Source organism: Phycodurus eques, chromosome 16, assembly GCF_024500275.1.
Source record: "Phycodurus eques isolate BA_2022a chromosome 16, UOR_Pequ_1.1, whole genome shotgun sequence".
Lineage (NCBI taxonomy): Eukaryota > Metazoa > Chordata > Actinopteri > Syngnathiformes > Syngnathidae > Phycodurus > Phycodurus eques.
In genome coordinates, this window is record NC_084540.1 from 621,118 (window position 1) to 643,709 (window position 22,592).

The 22,592-nt window shown below is 44.7% G+C and overlaps 1 protein-coding gene across 14 annotated transcripts in view; it reads left to right on the forward strand.

Annotated features, from left to right (window-relative positions):
- The window catches only part of nfixb (nuclear factor I/Xb), a 136,778-nt gene that overhangs the window by 97,466 nt on the left and 16,720 nt on the right, over positions 1–22,592 (forward strand). For 6 of the 14 annotated variants that reach the window (XM_061700295.1, XM_061700300.1, XM_061700292.1 and 3 more), the window contains 6 exons: positions 9,870–9,935; positions 12,234–12,308; positions 13,532–13,652; positions 15,068–15,103; positions 15,491–15,621; positions 18,794–18,868. In XM_061700295.1, coding sequence (XP_061556279.1) covers positions 9,870–9,935; positions 12,234–12,308; positions 13,532–13,652; positions 15,068–15,103; positions 15,491–15,621; positions 18,794–18,868 — 504 coding nt within the window. The remainder of the gene's footprint in view (positions 1–9,869; positions 9,936–12,233; positions 12,309–13,531; positions 13,653–15,067; positions 15,104–15,490; positions 15,622–18,793; positions 18,869–22,592) is intronic. The other 8 variants (XM_061700296.1, XM_061700303.1, XM_061700304.1 and 5 more) reach the window with 4 other exon arrangements.

Consider the following 22,592-nt stretch of genomic DNA (forward strand, 5'->3'; position numbering starts at 1 on the left):
TGCCAGAATGGGCAGCATGCGGCCTAGTGGTTAACACGTCTGCCTCGCAGCTTTGAGTTCATGAGTTTGGAGTTGATGTGTGAATGGTTGTTTGTCTATGTGTTCCCTGCGACTGACTGGCAACGGGCCCGGGGTTCGCCCGCCTCTCGCCTTAAGTCTGCCGGGATAGGCTCCAGCTCACCAGCAACCCTAACATGGGGAATGGTTGCAATCGCTGAATTTTCCTCTTTTGAACACAAGCAAGAGTTGAGTTGTGGCTGAGCAGAGGCCTTCATTGATGTGGCTCTGCTTTCTAGAGCTAATAGCATGCTTTTCTTCTAGAAACTGCGAACTCTCCTGGTTGCAGCCAAGCATGCACTACATTTTGTAGTCAACAATTGCACTCAACTGACAGAATTCCTAATGATCAATGACCCTAACCCAATCGATGAGTAGTCCCACTATACAGTAATCCAGACCACCCCCGCAATAGGTGAAATGGCGACCGCATTTCTTTTGAGGATTTATACATATGTTAAAGCTGTATGAACCTCCCCAGACTCTTATTAATGTTCCCCCCGCTCTCTTTACCCTTTAGCATACTCTTATAAACACTTTGCATCCTCTTGAACATATACGATTTACATTTTATTCATTGTATCATTGTAATATGTTATACTGTTTTGAGTACAGTTTAGATTTTCAGGCTAGGAAGGGTTGTTGTTTTTTTTTTAACCACCCAAAAAAATGACAGCATACACTCAGAATGCCGCGTTCTGGGGAATTATGCAAGATATGAATATGAAAAGAAATCTACAGTGCATTGAATCCGCAATCGGTGAACCGCGATACAGACTGTATTGTTCCAATGTGTCGTGTTCCTTATGTTGTGGGAAGAGTTTGTGTGTCTGATAGTAATTCTGGTGTTGTGTGTTTGCTTTTCTTTGCCACTAATGTTCTGCTGCTGATCTGATGCCCGCGTACGAGCTGGTGCCCAGTGTGTACCCCCCTCCCCCCCTCACCCTCCACCCGCTGCTCTCCTCCACTGCTCTGCCAACAAGTCTCTTTCTTTCTCATGCCTTCTTTTATCCTCTCTCGTCGTCTCTCTTGGCGGGGCAAAATGTTCCCACAGCTCTCACAATACCCCCACCCTCTTTTCTTCCTCGCTCATTCATTCCTCTTTCTGTCTTTTTCTTGTCTCTACTTCTCTATACTGTCTGTCTCTACTCCCTCTTTTTCTGCCGCCATTTTTTCCCCCTGACTGTCTCCCTCCCCCTTCATTCTCAGCCTCTCTCCCCACATTCCCTGGCAAAGCCTGGCATCACATGATGTGCCCAGACCATGCCCCTCATAAACACACATGCACGTACACGGACAAATATCAGCTTTGAACCTCTGTGTTATATATTTTGATGCATGGAACATACTGTAACATGAGTGTATTTTTCACCGGACACAGCCCAGGTCACCTCTGCTTCTATTATCGTCATAAAGTTCAGAGATGTATTCAGAAACATAATAATCCTTTAAAGAATCGGTTTGAATCAATGCAGCGGTTCAGCAGGATGGAAATATAAGTCAAATTTGACAAACACTTGGTTTACTCTTGCATTTTCGATTGAGTTTAGGTGGTTTTTGGCATCACAAATATTTGGTCGGACGAAAGTTAAATATGCCAAAGTGCTCCCCCGTAAAAAAAAAGAAAAGAAAAGAAAAGAAAAGAAAAAAACCTCCACCGCCCTCCTGAAGACTCCCACAACTTACTCTTTTGGAGGTTGATTGACTTAGCATGTGTGCCCCGTTGCTAACATGGGACATCTGCTGGCCAAACGGCAAAATGACACCCTCGGCATTATGGAAGAGAGTAGCTTCAAAGCAAAGGTTAAACGATCCTCAGAAATGTTTTTTACTTGAAAACAAAGCATCATATTAATGGGCCGTATAAGCCAAGCTTGATTACATCCTTCAATGCTGTACGGAAAGCCCTGAGAACAAGCAGACGTGTCTCCCTCCTCGCTTCCCCCTGTCCAGCTTCCCCTGTACATCGCAGCTCATCAGCATAGGCGCAGATAAAAGATAAAAGAAACAGGGTAGGGGGTTGGGGCGGGGGGTACTCACGGGCGGCCGGCCAGCCAGCAGGCCGCCCCCTCCGCTCGCACACACTCAGCCTTCCATCTTTCCGTCCCTTGCCCTCATGTCTCTCCCATGGTTGATTCCCTTTAGGCCCTTCTCACCCCCCTCCTCCCCACTCTGTGGCATTGGCACCGGGAGGGTGCAGGCGGCACACAGACGGCCACGCAGATGGGTAACGGGCAATGCGAGGGCTGCCTCCCCACACCTGCTTCTCGCCGGCACAGGGCTCGCGCTACGTCGTGCGCGTGGACATACTCATACATGCGCACAAAGCAAAAACGTAGATGTTCGTCGATGTGAAGCACACGCACGCTCGTAAGGAGCATGCGCTTGCTAACCACGAGTGTACGCGCTGGTGCACACACATGCTTTTGTGTTTGAAAGGGGGGGGGAAAGCAGTCTCCCTCAGCCCTCAGTCACAGATGTTTACATGCTTATCTCCAACTGTGCCTCAACATGTGCTCGCCAGACGTTTTTTCTTCAACATGCACACCAATCATAAGAGACATATAAGACACAATATCACATCCATGTAAATCAAGCGCCATATTTTTAGCCGCGCACCCCCACACAGTCACACTTGAGCAAAGCACGGAGAAACGTTTCGCATTTAATCACCTCGTGTTGTCGTGTCACATGTAATAACATACCAGCCTTCATAAAGATGTACTCATGTTGATTCTACAGCAATAAAATGATTACGTTAGTCTTGGATTGGTGTTTTAAGAGATGGTAATTGCTACTTTGTTTCCTTGAAAATAGGGGAACTGTTAGGATGTGAAGCTGCTGGTTTACTAGTTAGGGAGTGGTGGCCAAAATAACTTTCAAGGAAAGCACCAAGAATAGTACAAGGGGGAAATGCACCCTAAAGCAGAAAATCCCCGCGTTCAGCAATTGTCTTCATTTGTGAGCACATACTTCTCTCGTTGATATTCATCTGTCACTCCAGTCTTTGAATTGTGTCATATTAGTAGTGTGCCGGTGGCCCAGCTTCAGCATCCTTACTGTCTTCCTCCAGATGTGGAAAAAAACAAAGAAATAAGACCACATAATGTCACGCTACTGCCAAGATGGATAATGAACACTTTAAAATGTCCTGATGGCTCCGCAAGGGAATTACCATGCACAATGTTACTCACATACACTGTTATTACCTTATTATGATAATACAAATTGGATTTTTCGATCATATTCGATCAAATGTATGTCGTCAAATTACAATATGAAAGGAAGACGCATTGGAAGAACATATCATCCTTTTGCACAGCCACTTGTTTAAAAACAAAAAAAAGAAGTACAATACAATGAACGTGAAGAAGATGGTTGTGACTGCTGAGGATGGTGACAAATCTGATTTTAAAAAAACTTTCCGAAACCGGGAAGGAATCCCTGAATTGAACCAGGGGAGGGAAGAGAAGAGGGAGACCGGGAGGACGTGAAGGAGGAGAAGAAAAAAAACATGTTGAAATCAAGTCCAATAAAAGAGCCGAGTGAACATCTGTGTGGGATAGCCGTGGGGATTAGGAGGGTTTGGAACATTTTAAGCGCATTAAAGATTTAAAAAAAGGGTCAGAATGTTTAGCAACATACTGATAAACCTCTTAAGCGAAACCCAATTGGGGAGGCTGCTCGGGTTTCTTTATCCAGAGGCGAGTAGATGGGTGGGGGTTCAAGAGGCTGAGAAAATTGAAACGTACACATAAATGTGATGCTAGGCACTCATTAACTACTACATTAGGTACACCCGCATGATCACGTGAGATCCAATGCAAGAGCCGTGTCAAAAGTTCTGTCGATAATCTTCCATTTCGATTGACTGTCTTTCCGCTTGATTCCCTTAATTAGCTAGCAGCAAAATACTCCAATCACCTCTCCGTAATGGTGCGTCCCTCCGCTCCACTGCAAAGTGCATCTGCAATATTAACTAGATTGTTCCATACCCTTGAGTGTGTCATTGAGTGTTATTGCACACGGATTGGAGACACGGGATTGGATTATCCGTCATCTGTGTCGTCCACCGTGGATATTGTTTTCGGACCATACATGTACTGTACATCTTGCTTTAATTTGGACGGATCGAGTGCATTTTGTGATGAAACGGGTTTATAGTTGCCCAATTCCACCTTTGCAAATGCCGAACTTTCAACGCAGATGTTGTTTTCGATCTCTGTGCACTCGTCCTATGAATGCGCATGCAAAATTCCCCTTTGTGCTTCAAAGTTTCCATCGCATCTGGCCATAGATGCGTGGCCACAACACCACAGCTGAATTCCCGCATTTGCCCGGCCGGGTCTGATACTGAGCTGTTGCCGGTACCCGCACACTGTAGCTGGAATGACGGGGTTTGGACCGGCGCCGCTAAATGCCATAACTCATCTAGACAGATGAATAGGCAGCTGAAGATAGCGGCAGAGGAATGACAGAGATGAAGTGGGTGAGAACAGCGGTGGACTCGTCCGCAGAGCTTTCAAGCGGTCGGAGTTAGCGGCCCCTGTCATTTGACTGTGAAGTGAACGAACCGTGTCTACCTCTGCACGGCTAGCCCTAAATGACACTGTACACCGAGAGCGGAGGCGCAGTGACAAAGCCGAAAGCCGACGGCCGCGGCTGAGCGGTTGCCCGTTTCTGTGTTAGCGTTTGAATACTGAAGGACAAACGTTTTCGTATCGCCGTACAGTGCTTGCGCCAGGTTTGGGAACGGGAATAGTTTGGTGACGATCCAGTTCCGTTCCGGCATGACTGTGCCCCGATGCAAAAAAACAAAAACAAAAAGGCCCGTAGGTCATACTCGAATGAGTTTAGAGCCCTTGTCTTAGCAAAACCGGAGAGAGTTTCAACACAAACAATCGTTCAAATTCAATAAGAAGATTCGATTTTAAACATCCAAAAGCCAGAATACAGTTTTATCCGAATATCAGCTGACTACATTAGAATGTGTCCAAAAAAAAAATATGTAACCGTAAAGGCGCATTATTTCACAGAACGCTTGTTGGTGTGTGAGTCCTCGTGATGCGCAGACGTTCAAGAACACCTTAAGCGGAAAAAGATTAAAGGCCATTTGTGCCGTCTGTATTCACATTCTGTATGAATGCGTACACTCTAAATGCCTCCATTTGGGGGGGGAAATGGCCGCCTGTGAGTGTGGCTGTTTGTTTTTTTACAAATTCAAGTGTATCTTCATGTTTTATTCCTGCACGTGTGTGTGATTGAGTGATGAAGTGTGATTTTGAGTGTGTATACATTTACCTGGGTAGGAGTTTTGTGTCGAATTTGCAACATGAAAAATGTATAGCCAGTCTTAAACCTTTGTGTACAAATGTAAGGAGTACATCAGTTGGAGTACACTCCATTGACCAGGCAGCATAATGCGTGTGGTAAGAATGATAACATGGCGTATTTGGTGGCCTGCGTGTGTTTGTGTATTATCTTTGGAGGGGCATTAGCATGGGGCCTTGGGGCGACTGTGTGCACTAGATAAGGGTGATTCATCTGTGCTTCAATATGGGTGTGTGTGTGTGTGTCATCGCCTTTTTGCAAGGAAATGAATCGATGTTGTGTATGTACGCCTGAGAGTCTGACCGTGTTACTAATTGCTCCTGGGCTTATGCACCGCAGTGGTTTGTGTGCGTCGTAGGTGATGGCCGTGATTGTGGGTGTGAGATGCTTGTTGGCAGCGCTTTTGCCCGGCTGGCGGTCTACAGAGCAGGAGCAGGGGGCTCATCGCAATACATAGACTCGCCATTGTTCAAAAGACAGCGGAGTTTCTACCTCGCCCTGTTTACATTCAGTAAATCCGCACTGGACCATACTTGGTGTTTCTAATATTTTGGATAGCTGTACATACGCAAGGGATGCGAATTATTAGAAACTCCTTCGGTATGATGCAGGGCACTACCCACACACACACACACACAAAGAAAAAGCAGAAAAATAATGCAGCCACATTATTTTGTGTCTTGTTAAATTTGTAAATCTCCAACATGCTTGCAAAGCTTTTTGACTGTGGACCAGTTTGTCATGTAGCCTATGACAAACCTTGTCCTTGCAAAAGTGGTCAACTCTTTCACAGAATTGCAATTGGATTTAGGTCTGGCTTCTGTCCAGGGCGCTCTCTTCAAGCTGTTCATTTGTCGATTTGGACGTTGGCGGTCCAGTAGTGCCTCCTTCCCGGTACGAGGGTTATTTGAACATACTACCGCATCAGAAACATTTAGAGTTTTTGACAATTGACATGGTATTTAATTTGAAGCAAAATTGCAACACAGTTGCCCAGTGGTTACCACTGTTGCCTCACAGCAAGAAGGTTGTGGGTTTGAATCATTCGCGTTTTGCGTTTGTCTGAAAAGTTCCAGGCAAATTGCGTGGATTTTAAGACCTTTAAACACATTTGGCATGGTACAATTGTAGGTAGATAATGACAGGTATTTCCATCACCCTATATGACTTGCTTGCTTTTTTTCAGACAGGAAGGTTATAAATTCAGTGCTTGGCATCGTCACAGTTATCCCCGACCCCATTTCCCTTAATTAACGGGAGACTTTAACATTCATGTTGACAATAACATGGAGAGAAAAAAATCTAAAGAACTCTCTGCTATACTGGACACATTTGACCTCCCTCAACATATTAAGAGTCCTACCCACACTCAAGGTCACATCTTAGACCTGCTCATCTCTAAGGATGTTGAAATTCTATCAATTGACATTAAGGATATGGCTATTTCTGACCATTTTTGTGTATTCTTTGAATTACAGATTCTTCCAAAAGTTCAGACAACCTCTATGTCTATTCAGAAAAGGGTACATAAATGAGAGTAGTGCCACTAAGTTTATGGAGACCATTGCTCTGCCACAAACTGGGAATGCTGAGACAGTTGATGAACTTTTGGATGATTTCATCTGTAAAATCTCAAATGTCATGAATGCTGTCGCTCCTATTAAAACTAAGACAATCTCGAGGCGACCGAGAACACCGTGGAGGAGCACTATGACGGTAAAGACCTCTCAATCAAAGTGTAGGAAAGCAGAACGGAAGTGGAGAAAAACTCAACTCCGAATTGACTATGACCTCTACAGACAAAGTCGTTGTAATTTTAACCAAGCGTTAGTCAGGGCTAGACGGCAACACATTTCTGAAATCATCAGTCAGAACTTCAACAATACTCGCACTCTGTTTGCTGTGGTCGACAAGCTCACAACCCCCCCCCCCCCCCCCCCCGAATCAGATAGCTCCAGAACTCCTAACGGCTGATAAATGCAAAGAGAAACCTTGGTGTTCTGTTAAGATTCCGACCCGACTCTCAACAGTCATATCAAGTCAATAACTAAAACTGCCTTTTACCATATGAAGAACAGATCCAGAGTGAAGGCTTTCATGTGTCAAGCAGACCAGGAGAAGCTCATCCATGCTTTCATCTCAAGTAGACTTGACTATTGTAATGGTCTTCTGACTGGACTCCCTAAAAAGAGCATTAAACAGCTGCAGCTCATTCGGAATGCTGCGGCTCGGGTTCTGACCAGAACAAAGAGGTCAGAGCATATTACTCCAATTCTAAAGTCTTTACACTGGCTTCCAGCTTTCAGCTTTAGAATAGATTTGAAAGTTCTGCTACTGGTCGTTAAATCACTAAATGGTTTAGGTCCTGAATACATGAAAGAAATGCTCATGGAATATAAACCCAGTCGGGCTCTGAGATCGATAGACTCGGGTCAAATAGTGGAGCACAGAGTCCAAAGCAAACATGGCGAAGCAGCATTTCGCTATTATGCTGCACACAAATGGAAGAAGTTGCCAACAGAAGTGAGGTCAGCCCCAAGTGTGCATGTTTTGAAGTCCAGGTTCAAAACTCTTCTTTTTTCTCTCCCATGCTTTTTAGAGCATTTCCACTTTGAAATGATATTTCTTGCACTGTATGCTGTTTTAATTGTATTTTTAGTGTAGTTTTATTTTTTCCTCTTTGTATTCAATGCTTTTAATCACGTGAAGCACATTGAGTTACCTTGTGTATGAAATATAAATACATTTGCTTTGCTTAATTGATCTCTTTCCTCTCCTGTCCCTGTACTTCATGACAGTGTACGAGTATATTGGATAAAAGTTTCAATAAACTTGTACTTTTACGGCAAGATGGCCTCGAGTCAAGCATCCCGCTGCACTCCATTAACGCGACATATACGTTGTTGTTTTTCACTTTTTTTTACAAAGACCATTGGGTCTGTGTGAAACAAAAACAGCACGCTTGCATCTGTGTGTGCGTATGTGTGTTGGTCTGGGGGTGCCGTCAGCTAGCAGGAATGCATGGGTACCGCCAAACCTAAAATGGCTGCCAAGCGCTAAGATGGCTGCCAGGACGCTGTGGAGCGACAGCATGATAGATAAAGAAAAACAGAGAACAACGGCAGGCGATAGGAAAGGAGGGAAACTTTCACGAAGATGGACTGGAGGAGGGGATGGCGGTCAAAATATTGCAAATGTTGCATATCTCCCTTGGCTTCTCATTTCTTCTGTCTGACCCGGAGCGATGAGGTGATTACGGTCGTCTCTTTTTGTTGTGTCGATGGGCAGCCACGGCGAATGGCGCTGCGGTGGGCTGGCAAGCCGAGCATTAGTGCCACCCAAGATCAAGGCGCTGATTCGGCTGCGAGGGGCCGTATTCTGGCCTGGGCCAAGTTTTTCCCCTCTTGGCCCTGGAAGGCCTCAATGCCACGGCTCTGTGTGCTAATGGGCTTGAATGGTACAGACCGTAAAGCTCCACGAGGCCGCTTTAAGTAGGCCGAACAAACTGAGCCGAAGCAGGCAACCCTCTGCCCGCCTGTCCCGACACAAGTTCACATAAACACACAGCGATATACTCCAGACAATTCCCACGAGCCAAAAAAAAGGGCCCCTCATCTCACATACCAGCATTGGAGAGGCCGAGGTTGCTTGAGACCGCAACAAACTTCAAATGACCCAGGCCTTTTGCTCAAATAGTAAATACAATCCAAACCTTCCCCAAAATGTATTATCCCTTGACTTAAAAATCACCATTGGGGAGGCTCAGGACTCTAATGCTTCACCTTCACTGCTCTGGAACCAAACTATAATGCGGTGGGTAGGAGAGAAAAAACATTCTTAAACAGAGTGTAAAGAGGGTAATGCACTGACACATTTTATTGTCAGTGTGGTTTCAAATGTAAGGTTATAATTTGCCATTTTAGTAAAGTCGGCTTCAATTGCAAACCTGGGTAAAATGCACCATGTCATTGCAATATCGCGTCATCCTCAGTGGAACGATGTATACGTGGATCCTATTCTGTTGACCTTTCCAATTTAGTCCCTGTTGCTCAAATGGACTTGACCTATGGCACTTAGTCCTCGCTGTGACTTAGTCAGTCATGTTTTTTTTATGCACATTTCCTTCAGCTTAGATATTGACGAGTCAAAAGACCTTTGCACAAATATGTAATAACAAGGGAGTGCCCGAAAATAACTGAAAGCAGCACATCTTTTTCTGCAGCGTAGTAATAAGTTTGGAGCAGATAACATCATCACTGACAGCTATAGGTGGAGCCCTGAAGCAAGAAAAAGTCAATAAATCAAAGGCCCAAAGAATTGCATGTCAATTCAACAGACCACAGAGAAGAGTATTTTGGACCCGATTCCCTGTGAATATTTGATGACTCCTTTCAGACATGAAGCTGCCCGAGGCTCGCTTTGCTTGCAGACTCCTGTCCGCCCGAATAACCTCGACGACTTCGCTTTTTGTCGTGTTTCAGAACAATCGGGACAATCGGACAACTCAAACCAGCAAGGAGAGACAGATGTCAAGCCCCCGCCAAATGGTAAGGATGCATTTATGCACTGATCTCACAATTCAGTGAGTCACACATGCTTTCAGAAATGGTTTCCAATGACTGTCAGCATGGGCCTGTATAGATACTAACACACATGTGCATGTACTACACCGACCGGACGTACGGTGTGTCCCAACAGAGTCGGGTAGGTTTATTATGGTAAGGAGAGCTGATGGTACTGTAGTGCGGGGATTGCGGTGGGCCACTCATAAATCACACTGACGTTATTAGAAGATGGGAACCACATGGCCGCTGCAGAGCTCAGCGCTGACCTCATACGCTGTCGCCGCTGTGGTTAACCCTGACAGCGCTTGACTGAATGGGGAGCAGGAGGGAAACGAGGAAGGGGCTCGTATTGCGGAGATAAACAACGCAAGGAGCCGAGATGCGTTGATATTCACATTGCAGAGGGGGGGGCGCAGCATTTGGTACATCCGGGCAATTTCATGAGATCTAATTGTCTCACCCGCTCAGAGTACGCAACTAGAATTGCATCTAGAGTGCAAAGTCACTTTATAGAGCAAAGTATCCAGAAGTCTTCTTAACTCATTCACTTCAGTGGATGTTTATATTTGCCAACCCGAATCCCACCGTTTACTGCCACCGACGTATACATATATACATCAAGTACGTTCTTCTCGGTTTGGGTCTCTTGTCTGTGAAAATCCGCTTTGTAAACCACAGTAATGACTAACAGATTCGCGTGAATGTAAAAAAAAAAAAGTCACGGACGTTCTACGCGAGCCGTGCCGCGAGTCAGTGTGGCTAGTTGTATATCTATGAAGAAATGAGTTTCCTAGCAAAAGCCCATTACTCAGTCTTGTTTTTTTCTTTAATAGTTTGAGGTGTCACAAAAGCAAGAAATGTTAGCGTTCTCTGCTTGACATTGTTCTTTTTCCAAAAACATTGTTTTCCCCACTTTTTGGTCACAAACCGGTGGTTTTAGTGACTTCGACTTCTGAAAAAGCTCGGAACAGTCTTCTTGCTCTTCTGGTAGCTTCAGTGCTTCCATTGTCAAAGAACACAATATTCTGTGGGTCTCGTAAGATGGTTTGAAATGCTCTGAAATGAATTCATCCATGAAAGACATTGTAGACAAGCGCACGCGATGCAGCATGAAAACCGTTCAGGAGGAATGAATCAGTGGACACCTCCGCACGAGGCATCTATGAATAGAGGTAGAATCTAATCCGATGCAATCGTAGTTGATGGTATTTTTGGGAACTATTTCCCACGGTGCTAACATTCGTGTTACTGAGTTCTGCTGTGCTTTTACAGCGCGCACACACTGAAGGCATACAATCAGACACTGCTTATTTCAAGATGTGACTTCTTTTTTTTTTTTCTTCTCTCTCTCCACGCCGACAAATCTTGATTGTGTTTAGCATGTGCATTTATTGTCTTGGCTTCTTTCTTCTGACCATGTCCTGGTCACTGAACAAGTATTGACTGCTATATATTTGTACTCACCACCGTGTGAATTATACTCTACCTCCTGTCTGTAGGAAGAACATGAGACACACAAACACCATTGTTCTCTCCTGCTACTTCAGGGCTCAAATCTTATGCTGTATATACTTTCTCTATACTATACTTGCTACTGCCGTACATAATATTGTTAACGATCATCTTCTGCACGCAATCTCGTCTTAGCTTTGGAATTCGATGGCCACGTGTAAGAGATCATCACTTGGCTCTCTATCATAGCATAACCTTATGATACACGATAAAAATCGAATCTCAGAAATCTGAGAAACGAAGAAACGTTCAGGGTGTGTGGCGAGGCGACACCCGTCGCAGTTCTTCGGGCTTTTTGTGAAGGCATTCATTGCAAGCAAAGGCTATGCTGAATTGCATGTCTTCTTGTTTCTGGGCTTACACAATTGCAGATGATTAGAGAATGATTATACCATTTTTATTGCCTAATGAATGCGCCAAAAATGATACATTCTCAAGTCGAGACCTCATCTTTGCTCCTTACACTTGTGTGTACATTGTAGAGCTGTGCTGTGCGGAGATTTCACCCTCTGGTTTAGCCTAATCGGTTGTGCATGCTGAACTGTCAAAGGAGAAAAGAATAACATCTCGGAACCAAAAGGCCTCCTTGTATCTTATAGAAAACACGTGTTCCACTGTATGACACCAGCCGCGTGTCAACCTTTTTGCACTTTCTTTCAGCATGTTCATGTATAGTAAAGTACAGTATATGTGTGCGTGAATGTCCATATGCACATCTACATCTACTCTACTCTCCACGCAGCCTCACTCTCTCTGGTTTCTACACAGGCCACTTGAGTTTCCAGGACTGCTTCGTGACTTCAGGGGTGTGGAACGTAGCCGAGCTGGTCCGCGTGTCACAGAGTGAGTCGCAACTGTAATTTACCCTGACGATCTCTCCGGAAAGACACACTGCTGCTGTCCTTTGTAGCACACTGCTCTGCGTCCGCTGCTGAAAGAAGTTCAGCGCAGCAGCAGCAGCTCTCTTTACAACAACTGGTCAAAAATTTGGAGGGGGGGGCCTAATGCACATTTATGACATGAATTACAATTTTTAGTTGACCTCACCAACCCGTTACACGTGTTCGTCCAAAGCCTGATATAACTTGTTCCATTCATTTTCTCTGTCGGCCATCCGCACTGTTGCACCGGGTGCCACGATGAAAACCCGTGTCAATTCGCAATACTGGCACATTCATTCGAACTGGAAAACTATGCCAAACAACAGGTTTTCTGTTCGGTGCTCTCATCCCAACTTTGAGCTGCTCGCTCAAACGTGGAAGTTGTAGGATCTCATGCAATAAAGTCCAAGAAACACATTTGAAGAACAATAAACAACGGGGACTGGCTCAGGTGGTAGAATGGTCATGTCCCAACCCACAAGTTGTGGCTTTGACCCTGAGCCCTTGTCACCATGCCAAAGATACTGAAGCCCCAGTTCCTTCTGAAGCCATGTCATTATTAGGTGAACGAGAAGAAAGGGTTCAAGCGCTTTGCGTGCCTTGAAGGCGAAAGCGCGTTTACCCAAGAGGTTCAGTTGAAAGCTGCACTTTATAATCCGACTTGGGGCACGGTGGACGAGCGGTTAGCACAGCTGCCTCACAGTTCCGAGGACCGGGGTTCAATCCCCGGGCCTCGCCTGTGTGGAGTTTGCACGTTCTCCCGCGTGGCTTTTCTCCGGGCACTCCGCTTTCCTCCCGCAACCCAAAAACATGCGCGGTAGCTTCATTGAAGACTCTAGATTGCCCGTAGGTGTGAATGTGTGCGCAAATGGTTGTTTGTTGATATGTGCCCTGCGATTGACTGGCGACCGGTTCAAGGGTGCACCCCGCCTCTCGCCCGAAGGTAGCTGGGATAGGCTCCAGCACGCCCGCGACCCGCCTGAGGATAAGCGGTGTAGAAAATGGATGGATGATCTGACTTTTCACCGGCGCTATCTTGTTCAGAAGATGCAATCACATCACTTTTCCTTTGTTCCGCTTCTAAAATATAGTAGTCATAAAACAAAAAGGGAAAAGGCTATCTTCAGTACTAAGCGTTTCTCATGTTCGGCGTTTGTTTTTGGTGCGTGTACTCCCGTTCTGCAGCCCCAGTAGCTACGGCGACCGGCCCCAGCTTCTCCCTGGCTGACCTGGACAGCCCCGGATACTACAACATCAACCAGGTCACTCTGGGACGGCGCTCCATCACCTCCACTCCTTCCACCAGGTACCCGACGTGTGCTCTGTTACACACGTACTACAAACTTACTGGCTCGATCTAAAGAGGTGCAATAGGAAATGGCAAAAACATTGGTTAAATCATATTTCACTGACATCATCAATCAAAACCGAGTTTATCGTTCTCCTGTGTTTGTATTGATTTATGTTAAGTTGTTTGTTAGCAGCTCTCCAAAAGAAGAGGAACAATGAGACGGTTCCTTTGTTGTAGGTTTAGAATGGAAACATTTGGGTTTGACCTCAAAAGATAAACATGAGACAAGGGACCAACAGTTCAGCTCTTAAATGCGGGTATTTTCATGGAAATTTGTAATAAAGCAGCACATTTTTAGGTGAGCAAAAGTATTGGAACATACGACCGACGTGTGTTTTTTGGTTTGGTCGACTGTGGTCGTTCGTTGCCTACTACATTGACTCGTCAAACAGTAAACAGAGCTGCGTGTCTTAGATTTGGGTTTTTGCTGTGAAGGCAACATTCGTACGAGGTCGATGTGAAAGCTCAGAATAGGTGGGAACTGAATCAGAGGTATTGGACAAAGTTTCACTACTGGCCTACTAAGGTTTTACCACTGTACTAAGTAACATATGTCAAATGGGCAGAGCAGAGGAAAACGCAGCCGTTAATGAGAGAAACATTGCAGGAGGCTGTAAAAGTACAATTGAGAAAAGGGCGAGTGACAACAGCAACAACTTCCATCGGGTGGCAGTGACGATGGAGCCTTAATCACAAAATAGTCTCAAAGGGATTCACAGGCCCACAGGTGGCAACGATCGACGACATCCCCTGACTTCAACCCGGGTATCAGGCATCACTATTTACTGTCGCAGAAGACCTCGTGAACAAAAGTACAGAGGCTAAACCGGAGAACGCAAACCACTCATTAGCAAGAAGAATACAAAGGCCAGAAAGTGAGGCGATGAGCCTCAAATTCCAATTCTGAGACTTCGGAACCGATGAGACAAAGACTCACCGTGGCCCGACCCTTTTCCGCGTATTGTTACCCACTTTGTGGAGTAGAAGCTACTCTTGGAGAAATCTTACCAATATGTGGCATTGTCGTTGGGCCACGGCTTAGGTCTGCTCCCGTTATTGCTGTAAAAATAGCTGTTTTCGGTACGTGTGTATCTGATGTTGCCATCACACATGTACACGACCACCCTCAACAGCGGACCTGCGTATTATTGCTCATCATTTCCTAATTCTTGAACATCTGAACTCGACTGTACTCTTGTGCTTAGCTTGTTCTGCTTTTTGATTGTGGTTTCTCCTCCCCCTTGTTCTGTCTTCATCACTAATCCTTCTCATTTCCGTTCATTTTACCAACCGATCCATCCGTCATTCTGTCTGATGTTTGGGTGTCTTGTTTTTCCTTGTCCTCCTCTCCCGCTCATCTTACGCTGCAGGACTGAAATGGAGCTTTATGCAAGTCTCCCACGGAGGTACTCATCACGGCATATCTCCCTTGATACTAATGTAACACAGGCCGCTTCATCACACACACACACACAAAAGCCAAGCAAGCTGTCACACACACAATTTCAAGCGCTTGTACTTGTATTTTATTGTTCACAGATGTGCGAGTCTATAAGAATGCGTAAACACATACAGAACGTATCCCAGCGTCACATAACATTGTGCGTTTGGTTTCGAGTGGTAGGCTGAAACGTGATACAGCACGTTAAGTCAAAATCTGGTCCTCCGTGCCATGAAACAGAATACAAAATGGAACTTGAATGTGGCCCATTTATTGAGACTTAACCACTGCGGGGCGAGTACCCGTTCAACATACTCGAGAGTCACACAACCTCCCCCGTCTTCCTTCTCAGCTCTAACAAGCGCAAGTCCATCGACGACAGCGAGATGGAGAGCCCGGTGGATGACGTCTTCTACTCGGGCCGTTCGCCGGCGGCTGGCAGCAGCTCGCAGTCCAGCGGTTGGCCCAATGACGTCGATGCAGGTAATCCATCTTCAACCTTGACCATATCTCGATTCTGTGCACTTTTGAGATGCTTCTCCTGAGGTCCACTTCAAGTCAGACAACCGTTACAACATTCAAATGATGTCATTTCCACATCAAAAGGAAATGAATCCTTTGATTGATTTGCCGAAGCATTTTCTCGGGTTTTGTTGCGCAGAAGTCCGGTTCGTTGCGATACTGTACGTCCCGTGCGCTAATTCTCCCATGTCAGGACTTTTCCGGAGAACCAAATACACAGCGGTCTCAGTTTCAGTGAATCGAACATGAATGCGAACACCGAATAAATGACGTGGCAATTATTCGGTGTTCGCATTCTCGTCTTCCAGTTTGTCTTGTTGAATGCAAATGACGAAAGAAACTGTAAAAAATATTTGTCATTCTCCTTTTTTTTATTCTCATCCCTGATCATAATCGGCATTTGATCAATTTCAAAATGGATATGTTTGTTTCAAAAACAAATATGAAGAACAAATCAAATGATGTCGAATATTGTAGTCGCTTAAGTGAGCATTTGCGAATGGATTTTCCATCAGAGACCAGCAGTCAGTACACGCCTGCAATCGAAGTCACTCTGATTTACCCCAAGTGGCGTTCAGTGGTCTCGTTGATTTTGATTTTGATCACATTGATTGAATTAGACACACCGTGTAAAATGCATCAAATGGGATCGATTGGAATGGTTCAAAAACATTTCGAAGGCAATGGATGCACAGTGCCGTTGTTAATCGTGAAGACTGTTAACATCGATGTGGAGAAAATAAGGGTCGTGGTAAGAACTAAATGTCGTGCTTACGGGCACCATTTAATCGTTCTATTTGGGCCACGCTGGTTGTGTGCTACTTGCGACAACAATGAGGGGGCTACAGTCAAGACAGAGAGAATTTTGAATAACGTAGTAAATCCCCCACCGTCCGCGGGGCATACGGACCAAGAGCCGAAAACCAAGTCATTTGGATTCAAAAGATTTGTCATTGCATACACACGCCATAAGATGGCAGCAAAGGATTTAGCCGAACTAAATAAAGCTCCTCACCTCAGTTCGACATAGGCGCGTGGCGCTAAGATGCCACCAGATGGCAAAGCTATATTTTCAAATGAGACGTGGCTTTAGCCTGAGCACAAAAAAAAGAAGTGAATAACGGAGGATAACTTCCCCAAAACAATCCACCCGGCGACGAATTTGCAACTGAACTGCTGAAGCGCTTGATTGTGCATCGAGGCCTTAGACCTCTATGCGTCCGCTAGAAAGCTGAAGCTGAAGACAAAACGTAACCTTCCAGCCCAAATCTCGAAAACATACGAAATCACCGCAGTCAATTTTTGCTTTGATTTGGCCCAAACCGAGCCTAGACCTAAATCCAGTCGATCTTGATGGTGACCAGAAGATGGCCGCGCAAGAGATGCGCTTGCCGCTCGAGTTTTCTCTTTCCCCCCAAAAAAGAGTGAGTACATTATTTGTTCCAAAATGTTCCCTTCTTTCTGTTTTATACCAACCGAAAAATACAAAAAAAGCTGTGCTTCCAAACGTCTTCATGAAAGGCTCTACATTTTGAAAGATAACGGACTTGAAGTGGACCAAAAACTGTTCATCTCCTTCACCATCCGCCCCTTTGGCCCAACAGTATGCATTGTTAATAACACTTGTACTTTATCTCGTGCACCCCCTGACTTTATTTCAATGTTCTCTATCACTCTGTTTCCGCCGTACACCGACAAACATCCCAGCCCCGTGTCTGCCGTTCCGCGTAATTACACGTCGCCACTTTTTTAAGAGCAGCAGGCACTCGCGATTCAAAACAATTGAATGGAAACCTTTCCTCCTCTGCTACTCCTGCTCTCAACGTAGCGGAACATTTTTTGTTATGTTGGATTTGAGCTTTCTTGGAGGTTCTCAACCCTTGCCCACCAAGTACTACCATGAAAGAGTCTCGGCTCCCCAACGACCACCATCTTCACCGATATTAGAGTACTGTGGAATAGTAGGCCTAGGTGTTCCCCCAAAACGAGGCAGCGATTTTATTCCTAAAAAGTACACTTAATATTATTGTAAGCCACGGTAACACGATGCACTGTTTAATCAATAATACATTCTTAAATGTTGATGGATGGATTGATTGATCTTATTTTTTTTAAATGTACTCAAATGATTCAATACAAATGTTTTGCACAGAATCCAAGTTATATACAAAGTATACCTAAATAGATGTCGGAAAAGAAATAGTTCTAAACGATTAAATGTAAATGCAGTGTACTTAAAAGTTAAATACAACTGAACTGTACTTGACAAGTGTACTGTACTGGATTTAAAAGAAACAAAACCAAAAAGCAAAGTTTGAACATTTACTCCAGTTATCGTGTGTACCACTTGTGGTACTAATACCACACTTTGAGAATCACTATCGTAGATTGTATTATTTAGTGTTCGTTGCGTAGTTCAAGCAGGAGGGCAACAGGAATGGCTGCCAACTAACAAATGGTTCTTGAGACCCTTGCAACCGGCGTAGCTTCATCAACAGTCCAGATATGCGCATCTCTGAGGAGATGAAACTGTCGCATGCACTTCTATTCAGTGGTGTTGTGCAGCTAAATGTCTCGGAATACAAACATCACATTCAATAATTGTCTTAATTAGGTTTCGAATGGTGTTGATTCCACTTCAACCGCCATGCAAGTAAATAAAGAACAGTTATATTGGTTCTTTTGCCTTCATCGTGAAATAACGATTTCTACTTTGGGCACTTTCGCCAGAGGGAGGATTGCATATTTGCACGCGAGCAGTCCCAAATCTGCACACGTACACTAGATACCGACAGGGCCAAATAAGTGCTGTGTACATCTTTTGGGAATCTGAATTTCTTTTTATGGATTAAAACAGACTTGATGCTCGACGAGCTACCGGATTTAGTCATGTGCTCTTTTTCCAAATGATGTTTTATTTTCATGCCAATGTCGCTGTCACGCCGCCGTTTAATAGCGCTGCACTAGCGATGAAACCATTTCACAGACACATAGACACTTGCTGCACCCTCTCCCGTAAATCCCCTATTGTCCATTATTTCAGCACCCCCTCTCATTCTTTCCGTCTGTTTCCTTCTCTGTCTACTTCTCTCCCATTGTTAACTCTTCCCTTCTCCCCTGTTTGGCCTTTCAGTGCAGCACCATTTGGCCAGTGTGCAGGAGAGGAAGATTAAGCATGAGAGCGATGGAGTGCAGTTTCCTTACCATGGTTAGATTCACATTAAACATTATACTGTGTACATGTACTCTACTCTCTATTTATATATATATATATATGCTCTACTTTGGCTCCCAGCAACCTCACCTTTCATCCTTCTCTCTTTTCTTTGATCGTGTATGTACTTTTTCCTGTGATCTCTTCCTCTTTTCCTGTCTCCGTCACTCGTGTGTCGTGTTTTCTGGCTACGCTGCCGCTGGGTGGGGTAATGTTCCTGCCAGATGTCTGCTGTTGTCCTCCATGGATTTAACCAAAGCCTTTTGGTTGCCCAGTATCTCCGTAGCATTCACCGCCAGTCTGTCTGAGTGGCATGTGGGGGATAAAAACAAAACAAAAACAAAGCCCTGGTGCACCATTCACATTTACTGACTGTTAAAATAAAAACAAACCTGAGCGTGTTCAATTTAAGATGGAATTTAAGACTTATACGGTACTGTGCAAAAGTACTTTGCCCACCGCTAGCTCGGTTGCTTTAATAGCCTTAAGGACAGTTCGAGAATTATACAAATAACGATTTCCGGAGAACTTAAATTTAGGTACCGTAAGTGTACGGATGACAGTGGGGACACGGGAATGTATTGACACCATTGGAATCACCATGGCTTCAGTGGAAGAGAATCATAACCTGTTCGCCACCCTCCATGAACAGGAAGTAAGAACAACAAACAAATACAACACTCCATACTATGTATTCCACTTTGTTTAAACACTTTGGCTGTTCTCTATAAAAGCTCTCAACAAATGCATTGGTGACCAAAGGCTAGCACAGTACTGTACGTATCGTATCCCGTGCAAAAGCCGTAGCGTCCTTGCACGCGCGAATGCGGTCGACGAGATGTAGCTCGGTGCTTTGGGTGTTGTTAGAAAGTGGTGCGTGAGCAACTGTCGAATTACGGCGTTTGGGACTCTCCCGCTCCGATCGTCGAAACAGAGCCGTCGAAGGGCAACCCGCCTGCCGCAGACCTGCGTCTGGAACCATGGCGCACGGCCCAGACAAACGCCACTGAAGACGCCCAGGTGTATCATCGGCGCACAACATGTCTCGCGCTTTTACAAAAGGCACACGAACGCACGTGCAGAAGCAGGATTTTAGCACGCTCTCTTTCTGTGACATGCATTTACACATACACACTGCCCAATCTGGAGAGGAGCCGTCTTCCAGGTCCAGATGGTGCCTCCATGTGTCTGCAGTGAAGGGAGCTACTGGGTTACAGCAGACATCTGCTCTGGCGGCGGGGCCGCTGGTGGTGAGAGTGATCGAGGGGTGGAGGACAGGAGGATGCGGGATGAGGGGAAGGCCTCCGCCCGCTCTCGAGGTAACTCTCGACCTGAATGAAACGCTCAGAAGCTGAGCGGGCGATCATGTGATTCATCATGACCTTTGCTGTGTGCTGCCCTGCTCTACTCTCTCTCTCTCTCTCTCTCTCTCTCTTTCATTTTGCCTGCTTGTTCCTGCTGCTCAGTGGTGGGGAAATCCTTAGGTACAGCTCAACTGTTGGGGGGGGGGGTTCCCACGTATTTGTGGACTTTGGACAATTGTGTTGGGATGTGTGTACAGTATGTTGTCAAGGTGTCCTTGCATCGCCTGAAGGGCAATCCCTTGCGTACCATTTTTGAGTGTTAATAATGTGTGGGCTAGTCAGCTAATCAGTGACACGATATTTGGGCCCGTTGTTTTTTTCTTTCTTGCAAATTCGAGGTAGTGTGTGTTGTGCCTTTCTGCTCTGCGTGCACATATGCGTATTCTTGTGCTAGCGTGTGTGCTGGGGACCTGCGTCGTGACAGTTGGAGGTTTGCGTGGTCGCCAGCCTGTTCACATGACGAGACTTGATGGTCGTGGGAGCAATTGGCTGCCAGTCTGCTTGTGCAGTGGGCTTGCTGCAGAAATGTGTCAAATCCAACAATATGACCCAGGGACCTAAAGTAAATATCAATATCTCTCTCTCTCTATATATATATATATATATATATATATATATATATATATATATATATATTGAGTTCATTTGCACCCAAATGCAAAACCACCATATTGCATACCATGTCACAGCACTAACTGTATTTTTTTATTTTATTTTGTATTCATTTATTTATTTTTACTAATATAAAGCTTGGGCAAATAATGAATCATACACGTCATAACTGAAATATCCGATTTAGTGCTACCATAGATACTTAATGTTATACGATGTCTTTACCGACTTCAACTACACAGACAAACGACTACAACAAAGGTCAACTTACATTTCTTTCTAATCCATTTGAATCAATTACAATTCTGCTTCTCTTTCATGAAATGCGTATTTGCTTAACAAGTAACGTTTCAAGTAACATTTTGAACTAGTGTAAATGCACAGTACGATAGCCACTGTTAATAAATTGGAATAAATAACACGCAGCTGACAAAGACAAAAGGAATTCTTGGACGAGCCAGTTGCTGGCTTCTTAGATGCTATTTGGAAACAACAAAATGACATTATTTAAGATCTGTACTGTACACAGCGGCACGGTACACAAGACTGGTTAGAGCGTCTGCCTCACAGTTCTGAGGAGCGGGGTTCAATCCCCGCGGGGCCCCGCCTGTGTGGAGTTTGCATGTTCTCCCCGTGCCTGCGTGGCTTTTCTCCGGGCACTGCGGGCAAAAACATGCACGGTAGGTTCATTGGCAACTCTAAATTGCCCGTATGCCCTGCGAATGTGAGTGCGAATGGTTGTTTGTTTGTTTGAATACTGACTGACTGAACAACAACAACCAGCATTCATTTCTTTATGGTTATGTTTTGTTTCATGATCATGCTTTTCTGAAATGCTTGACCGTTTAATTTGAATCCCATTAAAATAAAATGAAATGTGTTTCGCCTGGCCCTTCATGTTTTCTTTCAAGAATTGTACCCATCTTCCAAATTTTGCCTGGGTAATCAAACATATGAGCACAACTGTGTGTTTTCTCATTTACTGAAGAAAAGTAGGGCCGTGAATTTCAAAACAAGAGCAAGTAAATCAAAAAGAAAGTATTACGTGTTCTAATAAAGTGCTTAACTTTGGAATAATTATTTGGGGGGAAAAACTAACAAAATACAGATAACACTTCATGTTTTGATCATATGGGTAGAAGCAAAATCAGGCCTTGTAAAAATGCATTATACATAGGAAGCAGGGTTTTCCCGAATTTTACATGGTTGCGCATTATACACGAGAAATTACCGTACTCGGATTGTCCACCACTTAAACGACATCTGCATCAATACAGAAGGGATGGCAGGCACCCTCCTGCGCTCCTCCCACCTTCATGTTCGATCACCTTTTTCTACATTTTTTAGTTCCCATGCAGCCCGTACCTATGAGTACTGAGCGTTGTGCGTAAATAGAGAGAGAATAATTCCCAGGAAAGCTTTTTTGGTTTGTTTTGTTGAGAACAAAATGTTTCCTATTGTTTCAGATTATGCGATTGTATTCATGTGTGAATATTGTGTCATGAAATCTCTTGCCCTCCCATGCAAATGTGATAAAAGCCAAACATGACCTCAGTATGCTGCAGGAGAAAACAAAAAACAAAACATGTGGTTCTTGTGTCCACATCAGTGTACTATTCTATACTTCTACTTCCCTATTGCTGTCTGGCTTTGCGGATTGTTGTATTCAGTGCTTCATTTCAGCAAGAAGTCAACACTGCGGTACGTTGCAGAGGTCAAATGCGCTTTTTGGGTCTGGCCCT